The sequence below is a fragment of the Carassius gibelio genome, chromosome B9, assembly GCF_023724105.1.
Source record: "Carassius gibelio isolate Cgi1373 ecotype wild population from Czech Republic chromosome B9, carGib1.2-hapl.c, whole genome shotgun sequence".
Taxonomy (NCBI): Eukaryota; Metazoa; Chordata; class Actinopteri; order Cypriniformes; family Cyprinidae; genus Carassius; species Carassius gibelio.
Window position 1 is genome coordinate 12,779,554 of NC_068404.1, and position 25,100 is coordinate 12,804,653.

The following is a 25,100-nucleotide window of genomic DNA, read 5'->3' on the forward strand; positions in this document are numbered from 1 at the left end:
AGTAAACCCTTTGAAGGGATTAGGGCACAGAGAAGAGCCCTTCTGAATGGAACCCAGTGTTAATTTCATAATTAGAGTATCATTCCATAAAACAAAAATAACAATAATAATAAAAATAAAAAATATTAAAGGGACAGTACAGCAAAACTCGATTCTGTCATCATTTACTCACCCTCATGTCACTTCAGACATTTATTTTGTGGGACATAAAGAAGGTACTTAGAAGACTGTTGGTAACACAGCTGTTTTCGTTACCAATGACTTTTATTGTGTGAAGAAAAAAAATACTGAGATGTTTCTCAGATAATTTTCTTTTATGTTCCATAGTTTATGTTAGGCCATTGTAGCCTAAATGATGTGTGTAATACATTTTATATTGAATCAAATTAAATATTTCATTCTAAATCTACAATTTGTCATGTCTACTTTTTACATTTTTTTTATTTAGCATAAAACTAGCTTTAAATAATCTTTTGTTGGTATTTTCACAGTCAAATTTAATTAGATTCATTAAATGAAACATCAGGTAATTAATTAATTATACATTTTAATTGGCTGACAGCGCCTAATCTTATACATCGACTTGCAGATGACCCTGTATGATTTGCGCTTCATTTTCTTTGGAATCAGTTTTTGGTTCTAACACACATGATGAATGAAGATAATTTTGCCACTTGTCATTGGTTACAATTTGCTACTTCAGTTAACCAAGTGAAATAAAATAAATTATTTTTACATTTAAACATCTAAATATGTCATTTTGATGATCAAATATGAGTTTTAAGGGATCAAATTACTGACATTTTTACTTTGCATGTTTACTTTTGCTTGGTATTCTTCTCAACTTGACCTTCCATGTATAAAGAGATGCAATATTGCCTCTTTTTTAATGCACTGGCTAGATTCACACATTTTTTTACTCATTGGTTTGTTAAAAGTGTTAATTAATCCACTCGTTAAAGTTGACATGCAACTTAATGATGTCATGAGACACTGGTGCATACAGCATTCTGTTGCACGTACTTAAAAAGATTAGTATGCAGTATACAGTACATATTATGTAGTATGCAATACACTAGTTTTCCATTCCAAGCAACTGTTAGGAGCTGCACTCGCAGAAGTTTCATCACTTATGCATGACCAGAAGTTTGTCCACCTGGAAAAGTAGTCCCACCTCAACAGGCCGATTCAGACAATTTCACAACTCAGGTAACACAGAGAATTCTTATGACAGCTTTAGAAAAGACACAATCTTCATATTTTCAAAACTCTTATATGTGGCAACTGACGCATTGTTCTTCAAGATGGAAAGTAGCCTGTAATATTTCTTTAATGAAATGGAGAAGTGTGTTGAAACCAGCAAGAGAGTTTTATTGGATGGTTCATATCCACTGCACTGTTCAACTCAGTGACGCTTCTGACTGTATTGCGGCAGAATCAAAGCTTCAAAGACACTATTAAATGTCAGACACATCCACATCACTCTCTATGCTGAAAATGAAATAATAACTCTTTCCCTTTCCATCTGATCATCTCAGCAGAGGCCCAAGGCATGGCCCAGACATCAGTATGTGTGTGTCAATGTGTGTGTTCGTGACTTTGAGCGACACAAACACACATCTCATCAGCACAGCATGCATTCCTCTTGATGTGTTTTAAAGGACTTTATAGCTGTAATTGAACAAGGACATGTTCTGATTGGTTATGAAATATCAAGCTCTAATTGTCTTTTACATTATGGATTATGTATATGCTGAAATTTGAATGCAGATTCGTGAAAAGAGATTTGAAAAATGAGAGGAAAAATGTCATCCTCAGAGATGAAGAGGGACCGTTCTTTTCTAAAGAAATTATTTCAAATGATTTGAGGCTGATTCATTGGTGCATTGGTGCAAGATTTTTGCTGATTATATTAGTATTAGGCTTGTAAAAAGAACATTTGGTGATTTCAAGGAAGGGCAAGACCTCATAAAACAAGAATGGCTTGCAAATGGACTAGTCAATGTACACAACATGTTTAATTTGACATGAATGAAACCAAGGCTGTTAGAAGTGCAGTTAATTTAATGGGTTATATGTTCATAGGTGAAGTCAAATTTTCCACAATCCAGCTGAATCTTTTTTTTTTTTCTTTTTTTTTTTTTTGTACACTAGAATTTTTGAAAAGCCATATTTCATTGACTAACAGCAATTGTACAGACTGTAAATGCATCACTTACAGCCTCTTTTTGATTTAAGTCATATAAAAATAGCATCTGGCTAGACTAGGCCCCTTCTCACCAATGTCTTATTATTTGTTGTCCTTGAAATTCAAGTAAATTAAATGATTTGTTGAAGTCCTCTTAGGAAGTTTTTATTATTTTTATTTATGTGTTGGGATATCATAATTACAATATTAGGTGCCTTCAAATCAGTTTGGCTGGAGCAAAATGCCGATGTACTTTAGCACATAGTGTTCTAGTACATAGTGTTTTAGTGTTCCTGTAGCTCAACTGGTAGAGCATTTGCTTTATCAAATGCAAGGTTGGGGGTTCGATTCCCCGGGAACACATGATAATTAAAAATTGATAGCCTGAATGTACTGTAAGTCGCTTTGGATAAAAGTGTCTGCTAAATGCATAAATTTATTTAATTTATGTACTTTTATTAAAAAAAAATTTATGTTTTTGTGATGTTGATGTAAGCAGAATCATTATGCCTTACATTTCATTGTAAATATTATTGTATTTTTTTATACAATTAAGCTAATTTTAAAATATTTATATATATATTGTTTATATATTTTATGTCAATGAAAAAATTAGTGATGTCAAACATTTCCACAAATTTACTGTCAACTACAGCTGTATCCACTGCATTCACCATGTTTTCATAAATTCAGAATCTCAAGGCTCAAAGAAAATCCACAATTTCCCACTTGCAATTACAACATTGTGGTGACAATACATATGCATTCAACTTGTTAATACAATCTTTACAACATGACTTGAATGCAACCAAAAGATAATTTTCATGATTTTGATGCATCTTCTATGTTGCACTTTTTATATTGACACCTAGTGGTGCGGATGCAGCATAACGCAAAAAGCCAATGTTGTCAGGTATTAATGCGAGTGGGTAAATGCATTCAAAATCAGCCTTCATGTATTTTTTCAGCAATGAAAAATGTCCAGTATTATGGAGATTACCTAGATGAATATTGTAGAATTCAGCAGTCATGTGATCTCATTATGACAGCCCCATGAGGCGACCCGTTTCAAGTAGAATAAAACTGCTACTGATATGACTTGATATGCAAGAAGTATATGTCAAAAGCACTTTTTCTTTGCATACGAAACATTTTAATGAGGGAAACTTTAATAGTTAAGGGGTGATACAGCATGTGTGAGCTAGAGATGTTTGTATCTGAATATCCAATGATGGAAATATGTGTGCTTATGCAGTGAACGTGAAAGTTTGACTTTATAAATGACAGAAACTCCAATTAAAACAAACCAACACAACTTCGACATGCACAAGAAAACACAAACGCACACCCGCTTAAAGTGTCAGTTCATCCTGTCTCATTAAGCACACTATAGTTCCCTCGCTCTCTCTCAATCTATGTCTGTTTTTTAAATGCTAATGATGGATTAGCCCATGCTCTGGCCTCAGGATTTTCTCTCTTTATTCCCATGTTTGTTTCAGTTCTCTCTCTCAGGTCTTTGTCTTTTCTCTCGCTGTCATGTTACTGTGACCCACTGACCCTCTCTCTTTATGCAACCAATGAAAAGCCTTCAATGACAGAAAAGACTTCAATCCCTCTTTTCTCCATCTTAGTCAACTAAAGGAATTTTACCATTATTCCCCTCAACGCTGTGAGAAAATCGCTCTCTCCCATTGGTTAACAGGCCACCTGCTCGCCTGGCGAACCTGCTCGACCTCCGTCACCATGGCAAGCCAGAAGCGGAGGTGAGCGGATGAGAGGTATGGGAAAAGATCAGGGACGAACAGTCGCACTATTGTCCAACAGAGGCATGCTTGAGGTTGGCGGAAACTCAGAAAGGTCAGCGCACGGTCGAGGAAAGGTCAAAACGAGGGGCGGGGAGGAAGACGCTCGCTCGGCATGGGATGTCGTCATGGAAATGTCCTCAGTTTGCTCGATGCGTTGTGACTAAGACAAATTAGTGGTGGACAAAGTGATTTTTGCAATCGCTGATCCGAGAGACTCCATGGGAACAGTAAATAAGAGCCGCAGTGCATTGTGGGAGATTAAAATCACTTGTTTGGCCCAAAACACATCATCTTAGAAATATGGGGTGCATAATGAGTTTATATGAATATACCTACTCAAAACAGCTATAACCATAAAGCACGGAGAAGTAAAGGAGCCCCGTTCCACCTCTTCCTCTCGCTCTCTCTCTTTCTATCTCTACAGAGAGCAGTAGGAAATGGAAATGCACACTTTATGGGTCTGGGTGATTGGATTTGCATGGCGTCAAGCCAGCGCAAACACACACACACAAAGACACACACACTAAGACACAAAGTGTCTGAGAGAGCAGTGGTAACTCAAAGTCAACATGACAGTTTTACTGGGGTGCAGTTGCTCTCAGTGTCTAAAGCAAACAGCCATTTACTGTTGCACTAAATACCGACTAGCATTTGCCCTCAATATCAGAGAGAGAAATTACCAGCTCAAATTCAAGCGGGGAATGGAAAATTAGAAACCAGCATTTGAGTTTCCTCTTAAAAGAATGGCCGTTAATGCGTGGGTGCGTCGAAAGAGCCAATCGAGATTGTCAAAATGAATTTTCGATTCCTCCGAGCATGATTGCATACCGTATCTCTCAATTACAAATAACTGTTTCATCTTTGAAACTCTCGTTCTCTCGTTTAATGGGAAACAGGACTTGGTTTTTCCATCCAGACTATTGTATTTATTTCTGAATGCAGTGAATTGATCATAATTATGGCTGAAAAGCCAGTTTTAGTCTCTAGTGTTCAGAAGTGCTTGCTTTATGTTTTAACTGCAACACTTCAAATTGGCTTTAGATGCATTTCAGGTTTCTGTTCATTGTGCATAAGAGCTTCCAGAATGTGGCTTGAGTCTGTCGCTAGCCCACCTGTGGCAAGATGATACTTTACTGCGTTTGATCAGAGGCCTTCGCCAAGTCTTATTAAGATGTTCCAGTTTAAGTAAGCTCGAGATATACTCTATATCCTTAAATGGCTCTTTGTTAAAGCAGAACATTTGAATTAAATGAGATACAATGGTTAATGTAATATTACTGTAATTGACTCCAGTGGTCGGGCATTCCACGGTAATATCACATCACATCATAATATCAGCACTGCCTTCTGGTTGAAAGAGAGCGAGAGGGACGGGAGGAGTGAGTAAGAGTGACAAAGACAGAGAGTGAATGTTAGGAGACCTCGAGGGATGAGGTGACCTACAATTAGTGACAGTAACATGATAACTCAAGGCCAACAGCAGTCCATTAGCATATTTCATAATTGATTACAGAATATCTTCGGAGGACGAATATTTATTCAGACCTAGTTAGGGCCAATTTAAGGGTGAATTAATGAGGAAAACAGAGCTTAAAACCAGACCTGTGCTTTCTCTTTCTTCCTTTTCTGTTAGATGTTGAATTATGCAATTATGTAAATTCAAGGTTGATGGCTGCAGAGGAAAACAAATTTCATAACAAATATTCATCCCATGTGACAGTGATGGAGATCTGTTCAGTGCAGTCCCATGATTGTTCTTGTTCTTAACTATTATGAAAAAAAAAAACTTGTCATATGTCTTGTATGTCCATCTCTCTACATTTTTGTTAGCCTGTGATTCTGACATTTCAAATAGATTTGTGCAAATTCTGTTTTGTTAAGAAATAGTTCTCAGAAGAAATAAAATTAATTGTTAATGTCATTCCTAACCTGTATTTTTAGTTGTTGTTGTTTTGTGGGACACAAGGAACTCAGCAGAATGTCCAATATGCTCTTGGTTTTTTTGTAAAACATGGGATACATAAAAATTATTCCTGTGTAAAGTATGCTTTCATTTTATATAATCAAGTAAAAATTATTTATTAGATTAAAATGTAATTAATTCATAATAATATGAATTATTTAAATAAAATTATTTAACATCATTAAATTAACCTAAATTGTATGTTACACAAACAAAAATATTCTAGGGAAAGAAACACCAATCTGATGTTAATCCTGACCTCGCTGCTTGGAAATGTGTCTGTAGTTATGGAAACTCTGTAGTGAAGCATTTTAACAAGGTTCTTATCTAAGCAACAGAAACCCACTTAAACTAATTCTCCACCTCCATCCATCCACCCAACCAGACACTCACACACACACACACAGACACACACACACACACACACACAAAGAGCTCCCCTGAAGATGAGTGATTCCCTCAAATTTAAGAAACAAGTACACAAAGAGAAGATTGCACGATTATCAAGTATGATTATCTCTCCTTATCTACTGCTATAATTTTATTTTTAAAGCATTTCATTTAAAATTGTAAATTAATAAAAGCAATAATAGTAACTAAACTCTTCATTCATTTTGTGAGCATTTGACAGGTCATCACTATTTAGTCACTAAGGTCTCTAAAATATTCTGGTCTATAGTATTTTATTTTTTTTTTTCATGTTTATTTATAATTATCAAGTTTAGTTGCTTAGAAAATATATTAGGTAATAACACACCTCTACTCAATAATCAGCTAAATTTATGACCACAGCGCAAATGGTTCAGAATGAGTTACGTGCCAAGATTTAATACTTTGTCTAGTACAGAGCCCTAAGTTATATTAATAGTGATTTGGCTTTAGACATTGAAAGCAATTGAGCATGATCAGTAACGGTAACATCAAAATGTTTTTTTCTTCACATTTGTTGTCCTCTTCCCTCTTTAATCCTTCCTCACAGGTAAAGCCAGTCATGTACTGTTGTGGCCTGGGAATACCACTGTCATTTGGTTCTATATGCACTTTCATTTGTGTGTGTGCATTATATTTCCCATGAGGACTGTAGAGGGGAGAGAAGGAGAGGGAGTTGTTTGATCTTTAACAGGATTATTCATCCTCTTTCCCTTTTATTTATTTAATATCCTTCCTTTATGCTGAGAGCATCTGGGCTGCATTTAAAACATTAAACTAAACACATCTCACTAGAGGCCCGTATGCTTGTTTGTATGTTGTGTGTTTGTGGTGTGTGTGGAGGCGGAATTCCTTGACCTGACAGTCCTGTAGCATGATCGATACTGCATTGAATTACACACAAGTCAAATCCTCCCCTTCCTTTAAAATCTCTCACTCTCCTTCGGACACATGAACGTATGCACAGGTCAGCCCTATAACTGCAGTTTGAATTGACATCAGTACAAGATGTTTGGACTGTACATACTGTATGCCATCAGGATTTAATTAATTTAAATGTCAGCAGTTCATTTTTTTGATAAAAGGCAAAGGGAATTTTACAGATTCAATGGAAGTTAAACGCTATTGACAGAATCTGTGAGATGCAGTTGGATACCACAGAAATTAATTTAGACTCGTCTCTCTTCGTTCTCAAAACAAAAAAAAACAAAAAAACTGCAGTTATGCAGTTACAATGCAGTTCTATGAAGAAATTGATTTGAAAAGGTTTTACAATCAGATTGTAAATGTTTAAGTGGTTTTATTATTTTTTCCATAGTATAATGTTCGTTATTATTGTATTTTCAGACCAACATATTACTATAATTTTAATATGAAGCAATATTATTCTGAATATAGGTGTGTCTTTAGATGTGTGTTTATATTTCTTAGTGTGTGTTCATAATTCTTAAAATATTAGATATATTTTAATATGAATCATTACATTTTTAGTTGAATCATATAATAAATTAATATTACTTTAATTTATAATTATATCTGTGTGTACATGTATGTAAATCTAAGAATATGCAAACTGATTCACATGAAAGTGACTCAGATCAGATGTGTTTTTGTTTTGTTTTTGTATTTCTGTACCATAATGTTTGTTATTTTTGCATTAAAATAGATCCTGTATTGACAAACCTCTGAGAGTTTAGCATGGTAATATATATGGAAATGTTAATGTGTTTGGACTTGGCAGAATAGATCTGCTACGCTTCTGCTGCGGCAGAGCAAGTGCTGAGACTTGCTACTTCCAATATATTCACAGACATGCTGCTGTGAACATGGAGGAAATACTGCTGCTGCACGTATAACATACATAAACTCACTCTATAGCAGATCTATACAGGCGGAGCTGGGGAAGTGGAGGGTTTCTGAACCGCATTGCAACTGTTACAGCAAGCACAAGCTGAGTATTTGAATGTTGAACAGCAAGCTCATTGGCTGCTGATGCAAAAGAGACCAATCAGCTGAGCCATGTGAATAATGATGTCATTATGTCAGATAACTATCGGCACGCACCATCTAGAGTTTGTTTGGGATTTTGTCTTTTCGCCATGTTTTAGAGTATGAATTTGTGGTTATATACTGCTTGTGATTTTTCTATATATATTAAAACAGCCTCTTTATTGTATCATTGGATGTATGTTAACTTGTGTAATGTTTAATTACTGTGCTGTTCTTTACTGCTTTTCTAAGGTTTTCTTCCTGTGAAGTGCCTTGCACTGTAGACTTCCATGTTGTATGGTTGCACATGTTGTAATGCCCTATGTGTGAAAACCTCTATATTTGCCAGTGTGTAAGCGTTCAAGGATCGTGTGCAGAGCGAGGTGATTGTTGTTGGTGTGTATGCATGGAGAGGTTATTGTTGGTGTGTGTGTCGAGGCGTTGGATCATGGTGGATTAGCAGTAATCTTGGCCAGTGACACTCCCCGGTGGTCGGATCACTAAGCACGCAGCCTCTCAGTCTTTCTGCTCAACACATCTCTCACAGAAAGAAGCCAAACAACCTTTTTGCTGCAGCTACAAGCTTTAAACTCATTGAAGTTTGGGTGATTGACTCATATTTGCGTGCACACAGACATGGGATTGCTCAAGACAGTTGGCGTCTTAAACTGTCAAGCGATCATTAGTACCTTACTTAGGGGACACACACGAACAAATAAAAACCTCTTATAGTAAGCACACAGTGAGGGAACACTAATCTATTTGTATTCAGTTTCACTTTAATAAACCAAGCATTTTAATGTGAAAATTCTTCATCACAAATGGCTTATTTTTACTAATGACCCTTCAGAGGAACAAAGCCTCAACTGGACTAAAAATCGAATATCTGTCTCAAGACCAGAGCATGATTCAAGCTCTCTAAAATGTTTTCACGGTTTCAAAGCAGCGCTTTACTTTTACTGCCATTAGAGACTGCATGAAATGGTTTAAGAAACATAATTTTCTTTCTTGTTTTGACATATTTCCTGTTGAAATGGCTAGCTGGGGCAGAACAAATCGAAAGGCTTATGCTTTTTCAAATAGCCAACTGCTTTTTAGTAGTACATCACAGCCTTGCAAAACCATGGTTTACTATTGCTATAGCTAGTTGGTGACAGGTGGTATTAGAGAAAGGAGACATCAATCTAGAGGGCATTTTATTGTGCAAACAATTGGAAATGCTCCTGCAAGCAATATCCTTTAGTCATTTAAATTATTATGACTAAATTTTATTGTTAAAATAATAGTAATAATAATAATATATGTGCACTAGCAGTCAAAAGTTTGTAATACGTAGGCCTTAAGTCTCTTATGCTCACCAAGGCTGCATTTATTTGATCAAAAATATGCAGCAATATATATACATGTACTGTATATACACACACGCATATATTCTCTACCATTAAAAAGTTTGTGAACAGATTTCTGTTTTGAAACTGCTGTTCTTTTTTTTTCTTTTTTTTTACTGAATCCTGAAAAAAGTATCTTAGGTTCAAAAAAAATTAAAATAACATTAAGCAGCAGCTGTTTTCAACATTAAAAATAAATTGGCATATTAGAATGATGTCCGAAGTATCATATTACACTGCAGACTTGAGAAATGGCTGATGAAAATGTAACTGTGCATCAGAGGAATAAATATTTTAAAATACACTAAAATAGAAAACCATTGTGTGTGTGTGTGTGTGTGTGTGTGTGTGTGTGTGTGTGTGTGTGTGTGTGTGTGTGTGTGAATGTGAATGTGAATGTATTACAGATTATTCTCCTATATGATAGTAGCCCAGATCAGGATTAAAAATGTAATCTTCAGATTTTTGTTTACACTCTCTTCGAAAAAACGAAACACAGATCTGTGTCACATGCGAGAGGAGAAATCATTTTTGGGCCACATTCAGCTGCAATGTGAAAGCAGCCCTGTCACACGGAGCTTGAGAGAGATGAAAGTGCACCGCTACAGAGACCTGAGATAGGATTGTGTGTGTGTGCGTGGAGGGATTCAGATGTAATTTGCATGAAATGCATCCAAAATCTTAATGATTTGCAAGCTGGTTGTTTTATCTTACACAATGGGAAGGAAGGGGAGTGCAGAGAGAGAAAGAGAGGGAGTGTTCAATCAACTTCTCGTTCATTTTCTCGAGCTCCTGTTTTTCTCTGACTATTTTAGTGCAGTAGGTTGCACAGGATTGAGAACATGTGAATGTTTTATGGGCTTACATAAGGGACCTCACCCCAGAGACAACCGACCTCGTTATCGTTCATTTAGCAGTGAAAAACAAGATAGATAGATGGGGTGGGGGTAGATGAGAGGATGAAAAGAGAATGGGAAATGCAGAGGGAGAGGGGAGAGAAAAGCATGTACATGCAGAGGAACCGAGCATGATGGGATACATTTGTGAAGTGAATGTAGGAGAAAGAGGCTTTGGGGGAAAGAAGCAGGCTTTAGGTACGCGAGTGATCCGAGCGTTCCAAGAGAGAGAAAGGGTGGAAGGGAGAAAACAATGCAGTTGATTCCAGTTTGATTCCATTTCGTTTCTTTTATCTGTTACCCAGAGTGCCTCAGGGAAGCTTGGCTTGTTAGCATCGCTCGGGCAAAGAAATACAGCGTTCTTAGCTGGAGATACAGATGAAACATCTCTTAACTTCCTTCTCTTGCTTTCCCCCTTTTGCTTACATAAAAAGGTCAGAGTTTCCTATAGCAGTGGGGAGCCGTTTAAAGCACACCTGATATTAGAGTGGAAGCTTGTCTCTACATATCTAAGCCCTCGTACATCTGAAAATCATTGCATAATGTGCAGCCAACCAAAGCTAACTGTATGTTTGCATGTGTACATTTGAGAGCCATGGGCCTGTAGTATATAGGCACATACCTCCTAGTTTATTGGGTCAGTGCATTCAGGTTTAATATGACCATGTAATTGCCTCATTCATTTTGACTGTGTTATTAGTGTGATGCGACTCAAAGACCCTTTTAGATTTAAACCTCTTGTTCTGTTTGGAGTCTAAGGGACCTCACAGCCATGAAAAATATACTATAATAATATTTTAATGGCTTGGGGGAAAAAACACTTTAATTCAACATGAAATAAAGATGGAGCCTGTTTACTTTTTAAATGCAAGTTCCTAGTCTTATTGTGAACAATTCATCAGTGCACGGTACTTCAAAGAAGTGTTTCTTGTCATTTTTCCAAAATTTTCTTCTCACATCACATATGCTGCATGTATTATTGTTAACCAAAAGTCAAATACTTATTTAAGCAAGTTTGTATTTAGTCGGGTTGCATTGCCCACTTTTTATGGCCCACTAGCTAGCTTGCTTGGTTATTTATTTGTTTTGTTAGTTTATTAAAATAACTGTTACAAGTAGAAAAAAGCCATTACTCCAGTCTTTTGTGTCACATGATCTTTCATAAATCATTATAATATGCTGATTTCATGCTTTTATTTTATTTTAGAATTGTATTATTCTGAATGTTGAAAACTGCTTATTATTGTTATGGAAATTTTGATACATTTTTTTCTAGGTTCATTTGAGGAATAGAAAGTTCAAAAGAACAGTGTTTATTTTACACAGAAATGTTTTTGCAACATTATAAATATCAAACTGGATCAATTCAAGGATTCCTAGTTTCATGATGCTTGATTAGATTCTATGATTGGTGTAGACACTGTACCTATGCTGTGTATCGTTTAGTGTACAAAACAGTATATATGTTAGTGTGGAACTACATATAATAGGAATATATATAATAAGAAAACAAAATTAAGAATTATATAAAAGAAATACATGCATTTTTGCCATGATTAGATTACAAACAAACCAATTGCAGTAGTTTTTGTGGGGAAGTACTGACCATAAACCGAAACAATGTTACGAAAATGTATAGGCCCTTTTCTAAATTGCATTGTGATAGAACAGAGAGATTAAGCTTCAGTAATATGTTTCTGTTGGGATTTGATTAAGATCTGATTAACTAATTTAACTAATTTCGAGTAAAAATATGATGTTAATATCAAAAATTATTTTTAGATTTTATGCAAACATTCAAATCTCTGTGACCACAAATATAAAAAAGTAAAGTTGATCTCAGTAGAACATGAAAATAAAATGAAACAGCTGGACTTCAGCACCACGGACAGCGGCAGAACAGGGCCTAATGGAGAGCAGGGTATGATGACACCTGAAGAGGTTAACAGGGTTTAGTAGAGTAATTTCACACCGTGCAGTTACAGCATACTGATGCAAGACAGATGTAAGACAAAACAGAAAGAAAACAGTGAGAGATGGAGAAAGAAGGAGAGTGGAATGGGAGAGAAGAGTGATGTAATTGTCATATTAAATGTAATTGATTTGGCAGAATGCGCATGTCATCGAATAATTTTTATTCGCTGTAGTATTCATTTAAAAGATTCAGCAAACTGCCATCTATTGCCTCAGCATTTTCATAAGTGACGAGCGCCTGGGTTTGGCATGAACAAAAACGTCTTGAGGGGCGCAGATTGTATATGAGCAGTATGTCACTAAGCATTTCCGCACAGTTTATGCTGTTTATTTCCATACCTTTTAGCATCGACGAGAAATGAAATAATGAGTGGATGTTCTGTCCCCCGCATCAGAGAGAAAATGTTCTGTAATGGGTTTCACTTAATTTGAACACAATTGGGAAGTTATTACAGAGACGGATTTAGCCATTTGTGAATTTGGTCAAGGGCAATGCAGTCAACCAGAAACACAGAGGACTGTGCTCAATGACAAGAGCTTTGCTTTTCTGGAATAGAAGCGTAATTTATGGGATGTAAGGCTGTATAATATGCCATTGTGTTTTTAATGCTCTCACAAGTAAAAAGAGTGTGTTTTGAAGAGCCTGTGATGCACGTCAACACAGAAAAGCTTTTGTTACATGGTTGTCATGAAAACTGAAAATATCCTGTTCGTATTAAAAAGAAAGGGCATAAAATTAAGCCTATTTTACAGACTATTAATATTTTTTGCATTGTAAGAGCATTATATTTTTAAAATTTTCATAATACTGAATTTATTAGGCTAATAAATATCTATATATTTAATTTAAAAAAATGTATCAAGTACATAACCAGCCAGAGTTCAAAACTATTTCCTTGCCTTAGCCTGATTCACAGCAGTAAGATTTTAATATAAATTTAAAAAGTTGTCTCGGCCAGTAGGCTATATCTGATGTGAGGATCCTGCAGGAGGCGGATTGTTTATAGCCTTTTCTCACAGCAGCTGGAATAATAAAATGTATTATTTTGATAGTGGATTTTAATTCAGAAAGGAGTATGTGTTTGTGAAACTGTAAGTGACATAATTAGATTATATTCCAGGTTTAAATGTGCATCTGATTACAGATAGCCTACGTGGGATTACACATTTTTTTATTTTAAAAGAGAACCTGTTTTAAGGAAGAATGTGGTTCCAGTTCCTCAAGGTCAACATGACTATCCTTAAAGAAAAGCATAACAAATGTGTATTTACTTACTTGGAATGTTTCAAATTTACAGTGGCTAAAATATAATGCATTTAAATAACACAACATGAGACATAATGAGTTGCACTAATAAAAGCTATATTTAAGGATCTGGTCTGGTGAGGCAACTGCACTTTTAAGGCAAGGTATACGCTTCTGTTTTATAGTTTGGCGATTCCCCTGCATGTTTTTTACGTTTAATTTTTAATTAATCTGAAAAACAATATACTGTTTGAAATATTTAATACTCATGCACTCAATATATAAATAAATACAATATATAAAATTGTATTACTTCTGAATTGCTATAGCATTAGTATTTGTCACAATTTGGGCTTTTCATTTTTGGCTTTGTACACAGAGTCCCATCAGTCATCACTGTTTGAGGCCACCAGTACCTCAGTATATCAAATGATGTAATAAACATAAATATAATGCTGGTTTTGTTGGGGGCACTTTGCAAAATCGCATTATGTAAAATATGGCCTATTTAGGTTTTCGTTTTTTATATCTTGGTTATGAAGGGCGACAGTAGATTATTTGACTGTCCTATCAGATTTTAATAGCTCTATATTCTTCATCTCCAGAGTTTCAAAAAGCAATTAACTGCTTTTATTACAAGCTCATGACATCTCCTGAGTACACACACACATGCGCACAGCGATCCCCCAACACACACACGTACTTGCATATGCAAACATTATAAAACACAGCAGTTAATTACAACAATGAAACATAATTAGTTAGCGTACTGTATAATTAGTTGCACGGGTTAACTTCTCTATAGCAACCAAGCTTTAAAATGAACTCTGACTCATGTTGACTTAACATCTCAATAATTATGAGATTTTCTGACAGGAAAAAATCTGCCTTTTAATAGCTCAAAATTTGTCTTTTGTCACAGTGGCATATGTGCCTGTTTGTATCTAAAGCTTTATCTGCCAAAAATAATGAGTTTTTTTTTTTTTTTTTAATCTACAGGGCTGATGTGTGTTTATGGATTTAATAATTGAAAAATAATGTAACTTAAAGATATATTGCGCCTGAAAAAGACAATTCTGTCTTTATCTTTTTTATTTTAAGTTTATTTAATGTTTTATAGGATGGCCAAATGGTCGATTAATAAGGAACCTTTGCAAATTTCTAAAGATGTAGAGACTAATATCTCTGTCCTCCTGTCTCTTTGCAGTGGACGGCTGCACTGATTGGTCCGTGGACTATCTGAAATACCGGGTGTTACACGGAGAGCCGGTGAGGATAAAGTGTGCCCTGTTTTATGGTTATATCAGAGCCAACTACACCCAGACACAGAGCATTGGACTTAGTCTGATGTGGTACCGAAGTTCTGGGTTGGGACATGGCGACTTCGAGGAACCCATCTCCTTTGATGGGGTACGCATGAGCAAAGAGGAAGACGCCATCTGGTTTCGGCCTGCCGAGCTGCAGGACGCCGGTCTGTACTCCTGCGTTCTGAGGTGAGAGAGAGGGACACGTGCACATGTGTATGTGTGAACACTCATACGCTTAGATATGCAAATCCACAGGGAGATACACACTTTGCCTTTCGGACATTAGCCGGATCGGAGAACATTCTTAACTTCTTCCTTTGATGTTTTTTGATTGTCTTTCAAAGCCTTTAAGAAAAGCGCCATGCTGAGAAAATTAGCATGTATGTATTAGTGTCTATATGTCTATGTGTGTGTGTGTGTGTGTGTGTGTGAGGGTTGTGTGTCTGTATCCAAAGCTTCTCAGGGACAGTAAAACTGGAAGTGAAATAAGTGAGCGACGGCAGAGGACAGTGAGACGTTCTGTCATCCATCAATCAAACACTGACACTCCAGCACTCTCCCATAATGCCGCAGGCCACTGTCACACATATTAAACAGTCAGGCAATTCTCCAGGGTCCTCATTTGCTCAGGTTCCGACCGACTTGAGGTCAAAACATAATCTACTCATCATATTCACTTTTGCATCACAGAATGTCACAGTTATTGTATATGCGTGCATGTTGTAATGTGTGTGTGTACTGAAAACAGACGGACAGAAACCAGAAAAGAGTGAATTTTAAATGCCTTTAAACTGCCTTAATTTCAAGCATTCTTGTAGGACATATAAAATATTTCGGTAGTTATTAATTAAATATTCAGTAAAATGTACAGTAATTATTTTTTTCACAAAAAAACACAGAGACCTGCTAGAAATCACTTTAAGGAATCCTATGCTTCCAATGTGAAGGTGGTTTTAAAAGACACCTTATTTCTAAGGCAGCATCACATGTATCCTTTGCAAAGAAAGCAATCCCAACAGAATGCATCAGAGAAAATGATCATCCAAGTTGGCAGACGAGTCGCAAGACACTTTAAAGAGATAGTTCTCCTAAACTAGTGTGATTTTATTTCTTCCACGGAACACAAAATAAGTAATTGTGAAAAATATTGGACTCAAACAACTCTGGAGTCCAATTTATGAAAATATGTGACCCTGTCTGTGTAATTCAGGCTAAAGTCTAAAAATCTAATTATGAGATAACAAGCATCAAAGTTTGATTTCAACCGTTAATTTCACTATGATTTCAATCTTTGACATGGCCTTACTCAGTCAATATTAAAGTTGACTTAGTTTGATAAGGTTATTTTCATATAATATTCTCTCTCTCTCTCTCTCTCTCTCTCTCTCTCTCTCTCTCTCTCTCTCTCTCTCTCTCTATATATATATATATATATATATATATATATATATATAGTGATGATTAAAAAAATCTAAATACTGAGAAAATCACCTTTAAATTTGTCCAGATGAATTCTTAGCAATGCATATTACTAATCAAAAATTACGTTTTGATATATTTACTGTAGGGAATTTACAAAATATCTTCATGCAACATGATCTTTTCTCAATATCCTAATGATTTTTGGCATAAAAGAAAACTCGATGAATTTTGACCCATATAATGTTTTTGTTTTGTTTTTTTGGCTATTGCTAAAAATATACCCCAGCGACAGAAGACTGGTTTTGTGCTCCAGGGTCCCATATTGTCTTTCAAGTTCCACCGAAGAATGTTTTAAATAAAATAAGGCTTTAAATAAATAATATTGCTGATATTTTAATCATTCATTAGCAAAAAAATAAAAATGAAAAAAGTGAAAGTGGGTCCAACCAATATTGTTATTTTGTGTTATTATTGTTATAGTGGTGGTGTGGACTTTCCCATTTTCACAGAATTATGATTTGGAACAATTAGAACATTAGAACAACGATCAAAACTTTAGATTTATCGTTATAGTTGTGAACAGTCTTTAAGAATATTGCACTTTTAGCTTATGCTAATAATGTTGACTTGATTTAGCTCACAATTTAACTGTTTCACGTCAGTGTGATATGATGAAGTTCTGATGATTTATATGTTATTTGCAAAAGCAATTAGATTTAGTCAGTACTGTATTCTCAATTCATTTTGAATGGCCGGCAGTGGAGTAAACAACCATTTTCGTCAGCATATTGTTGAAATTGCTGCATTTATCAGCAGTGGATAAAGGCCTAAATTAACTACCCAAACACTGATCCCCTGGAACCAATTAATGACTGGTAGTTGTAAAATCAGTCACTTATGAGATTCCAGTTCAGTTAGGATGCTGTCTAAGAAGTAAGCCGTCTATGTAGGTAGCTCACTAGGTTTAAAACAGAGCTAGAGAGTTTGATTATTAAGAACCCGGTTAGGAACAGGAAATAGGAATTGTTGTTGTTGTTCTATTTCCTCCGAGACTGGCTTTGAGCTGATTAAACCATAAACAATAGTTTTCAGCAACAGAGCAGATATTTTAGTATTCTTTTTAGGTTTATAGGGTGATAAAACGAGACTGTGCTGACATATGCGGGTGTCTGAAAACAGAGTGTAAAAATAGTCTTTGTATAAAGTTAATAGGGCAGAGCGAAAGAGAGCTTATAGTTATTTGTTTTGTTTTTTGCTAAATTTGTTTATGCATTTTACAAGAGACAAGGGCATTGCAGGTTGCCGCCCCAAGCACTCTGTAACCACGGTAACCCGGTAGGAGGTGTGAGGTCATTACACCGAAAAGGTCAAATTTCAACAAATCTTATCAGCAGCTATTAAACTCAAAGCCCTTGGACAAAACAAACACTAATGCACTTTTAATGTAGACACTCATCAATGCAGAGAAATGTGTGTTGACATGCAATGCTTCTGAGTTACAGAGCGTGTGAATATGCATTTTGCGGTTGTATTATTTTCTTTGACTGACATTATTGCAAACCAAAAACAGGATCATATAATTAGAAATCTCGTTTTTTAACTAAATAAATAATTTGAAAATATACTGTTTTCAGAATAACTGCAAAAACGTTTCATTCTCTACTTTCACATCTTTCACAGACGTCTTAAAGGCACAGCAGCAAGAAAAAAGAAAAAAAAGAAAACATCCAATTTAATTAAGGGTCATAGAGAGTGTAGGATACTAAATTTGACAAGTTTTTCTGCTGAAAAATATTCACTTACGTTATAAGTGGACCTCGGGGGGAAATGGAAAGTGATAAAAAATGTATGAAATGACCCTTTAAAACCTTTGAGAGAAGATTCCATTCTATTCATTGCTCCTCATATTCCATCAGCAAAACACTAATTATTTGTAGACCTACATTAAAAAAATAGTTCTGCTCCATCGTGGTTAAATTACATCTATCATGGTTGAATTACAAATAAAATCATGTTTTATTCTCGTATAATTTGTTTAGTGTATAGGCTCTGTGAGATGATAACCAATTTAGGATCAGTGATGTCTCTAGGTGCGTATATGTTAATCTGATTACAGATAGCACAGTTTATATACTCTGTGTGTGTGTGTGTGTTACAGGAATTCCACGTTTTGTATGAAGGTGTCTATGACTCTGTTGGTTGCTGATAATGACACAGCAGGATGCTATAACTCAAAACTGCGCTACACTGAGAAAGGAGAACTGGGCAAGAGTAAAGACATCTCCTGTCCTGATATCCACGATTACGTTCAGCCTGGAGAAAAAATGCAGATAACTTGGTACAAGGTACAGTGGAAGATACTAAACAGTTGCGCCGTTCAGTGCACAAACCAGCATCTTATTCACAAAACACCTGCGATCCAGCGTCATGGCAGCTGCCCCCTGAGAATTTAAATGAAGTCATTGTCGGTCTTTTCAGTGCAAACACACCTCCTTTTTATGTAAATTAGGGATATTATACTTTATGCCAGTAAGTCAGTGCTCTTTGCAGAGGGCAATTAACATTATGCTTTTACAGTGCATGCATCATGTAAACAAAAGATATTTTTAAATAGACTGTTTATGTACATTTTCAATCAATCATGGCAGCTGTAATTTATCAAATGATGATTATAAAGCATTATAAAATACATCTGAGAGCACTTTCTGCATTTTAAAGGACCGATTCAGTTGTCTGGATTGCAGCAGTGACCCACAAGATCAGGAACTCCAGTCTGCAAATTGTTTAGCACTGATTTTTCTGGGCCATGTTTATGCCGTTGCTTGATTTGTATTCTGTCAGCAAACGCAGTTTATTCTTATTGAATTCCCCTCTGAGTTTTTTTCATTATGATGGTATATACAAATGCATATGATGTAGTTTTGTCTCTTTGTTTCTATATTTTTTTTTCTCTTTGCCTGCGGGTGTGCAGGAGTGTAACGTGCAGCAGTGGAGGAGCAGCGTGCTGCAGACCGCAGACATGCTCTCCATACAGGAAGTGAAGGAGGATGACATCGGCAACTACACCTGTGAGCTGGTTTTTGGAGGCTTCCTGGTGCGGAGGACGACCTATCTGAGCGTGACAGGTAGTACAGTGTGAAGTCTCTTCAGTGTGTGTCTGTGTGTGACAGCACTTGCTGTGATATCCGGTTGTTTTTTGAAGCGTGAGGCATTAGTCTTCCTTTTGCTTCTTGTTTGGTTTCAGTTGCATTCACTGTGCTGTGCTTTTGTTAACAGTGACTTTCCTGACTGTAACATTAATGCACAAGTTTTTAGTGGATAACAACTTTTAAGTATATTCCTCATAAAAAGCTTTCACTGCTTTCAGAAGATTGCAAATATAGTGCTTGAGTCATATGGACTACTTTGTGTGGTTTTCGGTGCTTAAAAATCAATTCATTAATATTTTAGATTTTTTGTAAATATTTTTTTTAATCTATAATCAAAAAGTTATGTATGTATGTATTTTTGCAACACAGAATGTATATAGAAAATATTTGAATAATGTACGATAGTGGCAAAAAGTTTTTAATATATTTTATTACTTTTAATTAGGGTAACTATTTCTTCTTCAACGAAAAAAGTGAATACAATGAAACAATAAGTAAACCCTGTCCTGCATTGTGAGTTAAGGCCTGTTCACACCAAGGACGATATCTATAGAGAAAATGATAAAGGTATCATTCTAAAAATCGTTCTAAATATTAAATAAGTCCACATTACAGTTATAACGATAAAGGCACAGAAAAACACCTCCAAGATTATTTTTTCCAGCTGAGGAACGATACACTGACATCCAATCAGAATCCATCCTGCTATAATGAGCTTGTAATAGCAGGATGGATTATGATTGGGTGTCAATGTTTGTGTTATTCATCAGCTACAAAAAAATCATTCTGAAAATCATTATCATTTATCATTATCTTTATAGTTATTTTCCTTGGTGTGAATGGGCATTTAAGCCCCATTCACACCAAGAACGTTAGCTATAAAGATAACTATAAAGATTAAGACATTAGCGTCCACACCAGCGGACGATATCATCTGTTTATTCTAAATGCACACTCAGTTGCCTGTATATTTTATGACTTAAATGTCTTTTTTTCTGTATTTCATCATAAATTGTATGGTAAATCATAGTTTTTACATGCAAAAAACATTCATTTGACTAAACTGTTACAGTAGCTTTTTTACAGTGTATGGATAAAATTGACACCAGACTGACACCATGCACATTTTCTTCAGAAAAGCTTCATTTAGTGCCACAGAAATTACACACTGCAGCTTTAAATACAGTCATTGTAATGATAGATGTGGTGATGAAGTGGTTAATGTTAACACAGCTGTTTTTTATTATTACTATTATTCATAAGCTTTTGGCCTTTAGGGTAGTCGAGAGAGACAATGAGGGGGAATGAGATCGAATTATGACACAAGGCCAGACCTGTGTTCCTGTGAGCAAAACTGCTCATATGTGTCATGAGCATGTGCACTACCCACTACACACATCTGACCTCTATTACTGCTCGACTCACACAATAACAGAGATAGAGAGAGAGAGATCGAGAATGACATTTATACACACACAACACTAAGACGGCAGCCGAAAGGTCACTTTAGTCTATATTTTTATGTTTAAACATCTCTGTCTACGATTAAACAGATTCTTATTGGTCCCTTGCGAATTCGGTCCTTTCTGCCACTATAGCAGGTCAATAAAATGGCACATACAGGTGAAAAGAGGTCAGACGTTATTCTCTCTCCCTTTCTAAGCCCTCATTCAGTTGAAACCTATTAAAAAACTCTGCGCCGCTCCTCCCGCACTCATTTAAAGCCTATTTTAAGACAGCATTAGACTCTCAGGGACGATTTCCTGGATGGAACTTATAGTCCAGGACGGCAAATGATTCTCAACGGAAAAGCTGCCATTAACAGTAAAATTGAGTCCGTAGCTCGATTTAACCCTCGTCACGGAGGCAGAGTTTTGATGTTAGGAGTTGTAGAGCAGTTACGGCAGAATCATAGCACTATAGCTCAATTTGTTTTGAGCTGGTTACAGCAGTACGTCTCTATAATTGCTACAGAAACTTGCCTCGATGGTACATCTCTGCAGCGGGTTATCTGGTGGAGCTGCCTGTGCGCCTGAGGGAGGAAGTTAGCGAAAGAACACAGAATCATTTTCTTGTTTTTGAGTGCTTACAGACAGTCTATTACTGCGGACATGCTTTTCGACGACAAAGATTGGAGCGCGCGTGCATGTCTGAAAATTTGAAGCGTGAAACTGACCTACAAAAATGTACGGCCCATGATGTGAATCAGTGCTATTGTACATCCTCTCTCAAGGCAGAGGGCCAAAAATGTGTGTTTAAGCAGTTAATCATGCGCATTGCACACACCCGCACACACAAACAGTGAAGAGATGACTTCCTGGGTGAGCGTGATTGTGTGTAGTTGGGTGTAAACTCTAGATGTCAGTCAAAAAGAGTGTTCAGTTTTCACAGCTGAAGTACGTGCTTTTCTATTAGCCTTGCAAAATATTGAAATTTTATTGACTCTAAATCATGTCTTCAAGTAATGGACTCTTTAAAAACTGATCATCCTTTGATTATAGATTGTATTTCAACCACCGTGGACCATCTATAGAATCAATTCTATAGTTTTATTTTTTGCTGGGTCCCAGCCCATGTTGGGCTTTCAGGAAATGAGCGAGCTGCAGGGGAGGCTTTTAATCAGGAAGTAAACACACGTCAAATTCCTCCCTCAGAGATCAGACCTATTATTAATAGTTCTATATTAAGTAAGTGGCAAGAAGAGTGAGCTACATGTACAAATAATAACTTATGTGCAATACATCCGGAAATTTCAAACAGGTATTTGATTTCTTTTCACACTAGATTTGATCAAGTGGTATTTACCAGATGTCACTTAGGAGTCATGCTGAAGACCCTACTCAATGCATGTTTTGATTCTTTGTTTGTTTGTTTGCTGGTTTTTATTATTATTTATTATTGCATTTGTTAAATGCTGATATGGCATTAAATAAATATATACTACTACTAAATATAAGTCACAGAAGCTTATTATTATAGTAATGGGGCAAAGAAATAGCTCAAGCTGGTTTTTAACCGTGAGTAAGTGGCCTTTCAGTATTGTACAGGAGAGTCATGCTCTTGTAGAGTCTGATGTCCTGCATGTTGACCTGGCCGGTCTGCTGCCCTCTCTCTCACCCAGTGATTCATCATGCTTTGCCTCTAGTCCAAGAAAAAAACATATCGTTTTACAAAGACACTGAATAGCTGAATGTAGCAGTTTCTTTTTTTTCTTTTTTTAAATAGATAAATGGCAAGAGAGAATATAAAATCATTAGAAATGGTTGAGGTGCTCAGTAATGAATACAAGCATCAGATTTTTTTTTTCTTAACACTTAATGGGACAAGTCATGTCTATTGATATCACTTCATTATATTCATTATATAAGACTATCAAATAATGTGTCTGAAACCAGTGGTTTGAGGGAAATTTCATTTATGTAGGTATTTCGCTCATAGACCACTAGGTATATGTATAATAGAATAGAATAGAATAGAATAGAATAGAATAGAATAGAATAGAATAGAATAGAACAAGTACCTTACTAGCTATTAAGCAGCAAATTAAGTATTAATGGATTGTTAATAGCAAGAACTGGACCTTGAAATAAAGTGTGACATAATATAATATAATATAATATAATATAATATAATATAATATAATATAATATAATATAATATAATATAATATAATATAATATAATATAATATAATATAATATAATATAATATAATATAATGCTACTTTATTATATAACCCCTTTTTCAACTAAAGAAGTGTAACATTAGAGTGTCAGAGACTTCCTAACACTTTTTTATTTTCTAGCATCCTTCAATTTATTAAAACTACCAAGTAATTGAATTATTCATCATTCTGGTTATTCATTATTATTTTATGTTACTTCAGGCCTTTGCTTTGAGCATACCTTGGTAACCACAGGCTATATAAATTCTATTTTTACATATGAACGTTTGTTTCATGTCTCAATAAAATTCAAATTTTCAGATGAATGAGAATGTCATTGAAACTACAATGGTTTCACCTATTTAAAAAAAAATCACAAATTGTCCCATTCACCAATGCAATTAAAATGGAGAACAAATAGAGACTTTTAATTAAGCTAACCTGCTTCTGAGAAAAAAAAGACCCCAATAATCTCCCATTTGTCACTTTTTTTTATTTCTGCTTAGGAATTTTAGAAAACTTTTAGAAGAGGTGTCCAGCTTCCGGATGCAGAGCTGTGTGTGCGATCTGGATGAAGTCGCACTTGCAGATAAACAGTTTCCAAAAGTAGCTTGCATTTCCTATTGCTATTTTAGTACAGACAATGTGGTTTCCATGGACACTTGCGTGGTGTCCATGCCAACGGCAGGTTTGGAGCAGTGTAAGCGTGTAAGCGTGTGTGCCCAGGAGGGACTTGCGGTGGAGCAATCCAGGGACAATGCCAACCTTTCTTTACCTCGTCCACCTGTACCAACCCGTGCCCTTCCCACTGACTCTCCATGGAACCGCTCAGGCGAGGGCAGTCGCCCAGATTCGATCCGGTCACCCATAGATGACACAAGGGTTATGGCTACTGTAGATGTCTAAGGAAACGCTGTTGAGTTGCATTGTAGGTATTAAGTGGTTACAAGATAATACACGGGTAAGAGTGTGTTTTGTTTGTTTATCCATTGATCTCCATGTTTATTGGAGCCCCTGTTTGTCTCAAAATCCCCTATAGTGCGCTGGGGCTGCCGTAGCACGTTCTTTACACATGCTCCCAACACCTTGCATCTGTCAAGTCTAATCAGGACAAGATAAGTGTGTATGTTTTGTGTGTGCGAGTGTCGGTGTGTGTTTGTGCACATGTGCCCGTAATCAGTAGAGAGTTATGTAATCATATTTAATTAAGGATTAATTACAGATGCCGCTAAGTGAGAGTGCGACAACTTAACTCTCTCTTAGTCACCCAATTACACACACGTTTATTTTATGTTATGTTGAGGGCATTCTCTTGACTGCTATTGTTTTTTTTATCATTATTATTATTGTTGTATTTATATTCAGGACCATAGCTAGCAGGCGACCCGAATCCTGTTTGTTTTCCGATCCTAATATAGACATACTTACATATATTTTTTAATTTATGTAGAATGACCATAGATTGAAATGCACAATTTGTGTATATATTTAGGGAGCCATGTTATGCTTTCATTATTTTTAAATGTTATGTTTTTTATTTAGATAGTTTTTCATTGTTTTTCATTATTGTGAAATATATGGATGTAAAATACAAATAAATTATCCCGAATTTTTTGTATTATATTAATAGTATAAAAATATTAAAAAAAAAAAAATTTCATTTAGGTGAAATTATTTTATT

General features: G+C 35.7%; 1 protein-coding gene across 2 annotated transcripts in view; it reads left to right on the plus strand.

Moving 5' to 3' along the window:
* il1rapl1a (interleukin 1 receptor accessory protein-like 1a) overlaps positions 1-25,100 on the plus strand; it is a 70,560-nt gene that overhangs the window by 17,855 nt on the left and 27,605 nt on the right. For both annotated transcript variants that reach the window (XM_052564516.1, XM_052564517.1), the window contains exons 3-5: positions 15,086-15,371; positions 18,766-18,952; positions 19,579-19,732. In XM_052564516.1, coding sequence (XP_052420476.1) covers positions 15,086-15,371; positions 18,766-18,952; positions 19,579-19,732 — 627 coding nt within the window. The remainder of the gene's footprint in view (positions 1-15,085; positions 15,372-18,765; positions 18,953-19,578; positions 19,733-25,100) is intronic.